Source organism: Hibiscus syriacus, unplaced genomic scaffold (assembly GCF_006381635.1).
Source record: "Hibiscus syriacus cultivar Baekdansim isolate YM2019G1 unplaced genomic scaffold, ASM638163v2 tig00018827_pilon, whole genome shotgun sequence".
In the NCBI taxonomy this organism is placed as follows: Eukaryota; Viridiplantae; Streptophyta; class Magnoliopsida; order Malvales; family Malvaceae; genus Hibiscus; species Hibiscus syriacus.
Window position 1 is genome coordinate 8043 of NW_024062448.1, and position 6364 is coordinate 14406.

The 6364-nt window shown below is 29.0% G+C and overlaps 1 protein-coding gene across 1 annotated transcript; it reads left to right on the plus strand.

The window, feature by feature from the left end:
• The first annotated feature begins 1635 nt into the window (after window positions 1–1635).
• LOC120209360 (peptidyl-prolyl cis-trans isomerase FKBP43-like) lies at window positions 1636–4699 on the plus strand. The gene is made up of 12 exons (XM_039208394.1): window positions 1636–1747; window positions 1847–1914; window positions 1994–2229; window positions 2298–2443; window positions 2526–2850; window positions 3032–3166; window positions 3293–3496; window positions 3630–3855; window positions 3958–4045; window positions 4131–4172; window positions 4255–4303; window positions 4372–4699. The coding sequence occupies exons 1-12, from the start codon at window positions 1735–1737 to the stop codon at window positions 4451–4453; spliced, it is 1614 nt and encodes a 537-aa protein (XP_039064325.1). The 5' UTR covers window positions 1636–1734; the 3' UTR covers window positions 4454–4699.
• The last annotated feature ends 1665 nt before the right edge of the window (window positions 4700–6364 follow it).

Consider the following 6364-nt stretch of genomic DNA (forward strand, 5'->3'; position numbering starts at 1 on the left):
AAGCCCTGATATTTTGAATCTAGATAAACGATTACGAGAGAAGATAAATTAGTGTTATAAAAAATGAATCAATTTTGGAGAAAAGAGGCACGAATCAAATTACCTAAGTGGTTAAATGTATGGGAGTTCAAATTCAGGTGCTAGTGACTTTCGGGTCACAAAAACTCAGCTCTTATCTTGGTCAATAAGAGGCGAGTACACATAAATCGAGTACCCATAAAATCTAGACACCTACATTTTTTGTCACGGGTACCCTCTTAATATTTATTTTATTTTATTATATGATTTATATAATTTTTTTAAAAATCCACATAAATTTTAATACATAATATAAACTTAAAATTTATAAATCCAAATTATGGAATCTAAAAATAAAATATAAAAAATTAAAATAATTTGAGATTAAAAGAAATAATTTAAATGTTAAGGTGAAATAATTTGAAAAAAAGAGATTGAACATGTTAGGGTGAAATAATTTTAAAATTAGAGATAAAAAGTGTAATTTAAAATAAAATACTAATAAAAAAAAGAGAAATCAGGTTGGTGGGTCGACGAGTACCCGATTAAGAATAATTTTGTGACCTAGACTCGACCAAAAAAAAACCAAAAATAATAGGTCGCTATTATTTTTGGTTGTTTTTACCTGACCTATAAAATCAGGTATTTTCTTCTAAAGTATCTGATAATTTTACACCAGGTTGACGAGTCGAATAATTCAGGTCGGTTATATTTTAATACTCCTAATTAAAATAATGATTATTTTTTCTAGAGTTATCGAGTTTAAACACCATTAACTACAACAAAGATGATCGAGTCATTATTAATTAGTTGAGAATATAAAAGATATTTATTGTTTTATAATCAATCTGTTTAATAAAAAATTAAATAAAAGATAAATAGATGAGATTTTTTGGAAAGATATTGTTGTTTTTTTCATACGAGCAAGAGATTTGGAAAGAAAAAATAAACTGGTGAGAGAGAAGAATGGATTTAGACGAGAAAATAAATAATTTTTTTAATATATTTTTAATATAAAACATGATTCCCAAATTTCGAATAATAAAGATTACTTGATATAATAAACATTTTAGATTTAAATAGTATTTTTAATATAATTCTAAAAGTGATTTAAATTAGGTAAAAGAGTGACTTTTGTTACATAGACCTAATTTATATTTTTGTCTCTATGATATTTTTTATCACTTTAATCTTTAAAGTTTTTTAATTGAATTATTATATACTCTAATTCTAATTTAGAACCCTAAACCACAAATTCTAACTAAAAACTCTAAACCACAAAGTCTAACTAAAAACTCTAAACCACAAAATCTAACTAAAAACTCTAAAAAATAATAAATATTTTAAATACTCGTGCATTTGAGCAATTTCAAGAATTAAATGGACGCAAAAATATGATAAGGACAAAAATGATAAATTAAATATATTACAAAGAAAAAAAATGAACATTTCAACTTTAAATTATAATGTTAAAATATTTTTAAATATTAAAATCTTAAATTTTATCCATTTTTTTACTACATATAATTGATATATTTACGTATTATACATTGTTAACTTAATTTAAGGAGAATCTTCAAACGAGATCACGTATAAACCTCTAGGGATTTTGTCGCCTCTTTGACGCTTCGGTTTCCCTCCAACTTGCACTATAAATATGGGTTTACCCAGAACTCGATTCTATTTCTTATAAAACCCATCTCTGTAATCTCTTCGATGGCTTTTTGGGGTTAGTTTCTTATACCCTTTGCTTTCTTCTTCTTTATGATTTCATTTATTTTCTTTGTCTTTTTCTTGTAAAAGTGAAATTACGGTTAACATTTTCTAGGAATCGAAGTGAAACCTGGGAAGCCCTTCACTCATGCACCTCTCAATGCAAGGCTTCATTTATCCCAGGTACTTGTGTTAATTCTTGTTTTTCAATTATCCGAAATCAAAATCTTTAAAAGGAAGTACATGAATATGTTTTTGTCAGGCGACATTAGGAATGGGTAACGGAGTGCAGAAAAGCATAGTTCAATGTAATGTGGGAAATAGTAGGCCGGTTTTTCTTTGTAGTTTGTTCCCTGATTTGGCAGACTGTTGTCAACTCAATTTGGAATTTGAGGAATCTGATGAAGTCGTTTTCTCTGTTATTGGCCCTCGAACTGTTCATCTTACCGGTTACTATCTGGGCCCTGCTTCCCTTGATCATCATCGCAGTGATGAATCGTATCCTTTAGTTTTTCAGTTTCCGGATTTACTTCATGTTATTGGGTTCCCTTAACCATGTTGCTTAGAGAACCCTATGGAGAAGATATTGCAGAGACTAAACCCGAAAAGACCAAGATTAGTGAAGAAAGTGATCATGGTGGTAGTTTTATTGATGATGATGATGATCCACAAGCCTTCTCATCTGCTGAAGAATTTCCTGCTGGGTTAGGATGTATGTCTCACCACATCTCTTACATGGAATTTTTGACCATTTGTTTTCTAATTTAAATGCATTTTTTCGTGTCTTACTTCAGCAAATGAAGAACTGCAGGGCTTAAAGTTTAAGGGTCGAAGAGGAAAGCATAGGAAACTTAGGAAGAAGTACCAGAAAAGTGAATCTGATAATGGAAGTTCTCAGAAAAGGGATTTCACCAATGTTGTTGCTCCTAGGGAGCTATTGAACAGTGAAGCTGAAGATGCTTTACCTCTATCCTCACTGTTTTCAGTAAAATGCACATCAAAGGGTGGAAAAGACGATATAGGGGGAGAAGCTAGGAAAGAAACTGGTAACTGTAACAACAATGAGACTGAAGATAATGCTACCGTGTTAGAAGGAATTAATGGTGTTCAGCTTGAACGGTACGATTGCTGTCGTTCTTTGATAAAAACAGATAAGCATATAAAACAATAATGAACTACAAATGCAATAGCTAAGTTAACCTACTATCATCTGTTTAACATATGGTCGTTTGCTTCTTCAATCATTTTTTTGACTTACATTTGGTTGTGTTGTACTTTTTTCATTCCTTCTTGCTTGCAGTGAATCAGGGATTAGGAATGTAGATAACCTCGAAGAGCTTGTAAAGGAAGAAAAATTATCGGAAGGTGATCATTGTGTGGTTGAAGAAGTGATGATGGAGCAAACTGACCAAGATCAGAAACTGGCCAGTAATGAGTGCGTGATATTATCTCTTTAGAGAATTATATGTTCCATAAAATCTGTGCTTCCATGTTCGTTGACTTAGTTGTGTCATTTGTAGCAATGTCTTGTTAGTAACAACTGCTACCTGATATACTGCAGGAAATGTCAATCTGATAATCTGTTATTGACACCCAGTCAAGTGGGTACCGACGATGGAGCTAAGCTAAATTGCAAAAGAAGGATACGCTTTGAAGACAATGATACCAAAACGGATGAGGTCCTGGAAAATGGTTCAAATTTGAATCCTGTTATTGAGGATGTACCTATGGAGGATAAGGAAACCCAAAATAAAGTTAATGATGAGTACGTGTTTTTCATTTGACTTGCATGACTACGAATATACCTGATGAAATTGTTTTCTTGTTCCAATCATTTTCATTTGCTATTTTTCGGAGTCTTAAATGGTGATGTTCACTTTGTTTTTCTTTTCTTAAAGTCATTCTAAGAAGAGGAAAAAGAAGAGAAGGTGTAAGGATGAGGGAGAAGAGGATGCTACGAAGATGGAACCACCTGTCTTATCATCCCCTACAAAGGAGCAATCTGTTGTGGACTCGAAAGACAAGAATACTAATAACCAGGAAATTCAGCTGTCGAATGGAATTATCATTGAAGAGATGGAAATGGGAAAACCAAATGGGAAAATAGTTTCTCTTGGTAAAAAGGCATGTAGTTTATCCATGATGGTTTTTTGGATTAAAGGAATTTGTATTTTACAAATTGTGCTAAATTAAATGAGATTATTCACAAAGAATTCTTGCAACCAGGTCCGTGTCCATTACACCTTAAAGTTGAAGGACAGTGGGGAAGTAATTGATTCAAGTGCTGACAAAGGTCACTTAACGTTCCGACTAGGTAATATCTTTTGTTTAATCATGCTCTGTATATATATTTGGTTTTAAAGTTTTAAGTTGGAGTTATAGCTTTGTTGCTATTACAGCTGAGGGAAAAGTTCCAGAGCTATGGAAGGTTGGCCTTGATGGTATGAACTTCTGATTATCACTAACTTAACGGCGTTTGAAGTATTTATGATAATGGTTTAAATAAATAATGTTGATTTGTAGGAATGCGAGTCGGTGGCAAACGTAGACTCAAAGTTCCACCATCAGTTAGGTATGTGAAAATAGTACCCGAAGCTTGTTTCTGTATGGTCTTGAGTTTGGTTTGGTTTGTTTTTGCAGCTTTACAAAGGAAGGAACAAGTGAGGATATTCCACCAAACTCGTGGCTGGTTTTTGAAGCTGAATTGTTAAAAGTCAGGTAATCAGTTGGCTTCATACGCCAGTTTTGTTGAGTAAATGACCTTTTGGAGATACGTCTCGGAGTTTAACTTTTTGGTTTTGGGCTGGTTTTTGAAGATGAATGGTTAAAAGCCAGGAATCTTCATTTTGTCATTGTCATTGAACATAGGAATATGAACAAGTTTGTTAAAGGTGCATTTGGATTTTGAACCCATCAACTTTCATGAGAGTAACGAACCCTTTTTTTATCCACTATTACTTTTGATTCATTGTTTTGATTTAATGATCTTCAATGTTTTCATTCATGGAGTATTATCAGTAAATAATAAATTATTGTTATTGTTTGAGCTTGGTTTTAAAAGACGCGCCTCGGGTGTGCCTAGGCACAAGGCGCAACCAGGCACTGAAGATGGCGCCAACCTGGGATGAGGCGAGATACAAGAGGCGCGCACCTCTGGGCTTTAGGCGTCGGGCACAGCGCCCTTTCGAATTTTTTTTAAAGATATTAAAGAGGAAAGAAGATAAAAAAAAAATTACAGTAGTAATAAAGGAAGAAAACGATTGAAGAATGCTCGAAATTTTTTCTTTTATCACATTATCATTTCTTAACTATAATATTTGACCTAATAACAAGCCCAATCCTATAGCCTAAATTTATAGTTAAACTCTAATGTTTATTTATTTATAATAAATCATTATAACTTCTTCTACTCTTTGTATGTTTTTAAGTCAAATTATATGATCTTTTTTAGAAATTTAGTTATTTAATAATACATAATTATTTTTAATTTTTAAAATAATAAAATATTAAATAAAATTTAATTAATTAATAAATTATATTAAATATAAAAATTATTTTTTATAATAATTATAAATTTTAAATTGATAATAAAATAAATTTGTGACATCTAAAATAAATGAAATAATAGTTTTAAATAATTAAAAAATAAGTATAATTTAATAACAGTGTAGATTTTTGTGAAAAGTGATCAAAATCTGTTTATAAAAATAAATAAAATAATAGTTTTAAACATTAAAAACTTTAAGTATAAATCAATACATTGTAGACAATCGGTCTGTTTGTTTGCCGTAAAACCAATTACGTAATTGGTTTTCCCCGAAATCCCGTGTTTGTTTAATGTAATTCGTTTTCCGGAAAATGTTTTCCCGTGTTTGTTTCACGTAATTCGTTTTCCGGAAAATGTTTTCCGTGTTTGTTTCACGTAATTTATTTTCCGGAATGTAATTCATTTTCCTAGTAACATAATTTCCTTTGTGTTTTCTGTAAACTGACTTACGGATTCATTTTCCGCAAGTCATTTTCCGAACTTTTCACTTCAAATCAAAAATACTCAAAATAATTTTATTTTATGAATTTAATATTAATAAAATATTTTAATATCATTTTCATCAAAATATTATTTTTTAAAATATTTAAAATATATTTATTAATATTTATAATATTATAATATTATATTTTTAATATTATATAAAATAATCAATTATATTATAATAATATAATATAAGATATTATATTTTTATTTTAATAATATATAATAATATTTTTATATATTTAATAATGAATAATATTATTTATATATTTAAACAATATTTTAGTAAAGATATTTAAAATATACTAATTAATATTTTGAAAATATAATATAACACTATTACTTTAATAAATAATTAATATAATTTATAATATTTTATTTCACTAAAATATACCAATATTAATATTTTTATTAATAAAATTATAAAAAATAATATTTAATAATAAATAAAGTATTTTAATATTTTAAAATAATAATATTAAGTTTTATGATAAATAATATTATTTATTATATTTAATATTTGTAATAAATAATTTTTAAAAAACTCTTCAACTAGTGGAAAAAAAGTTTAAATAACATCTTCCAAACATCATAAAACGTTTT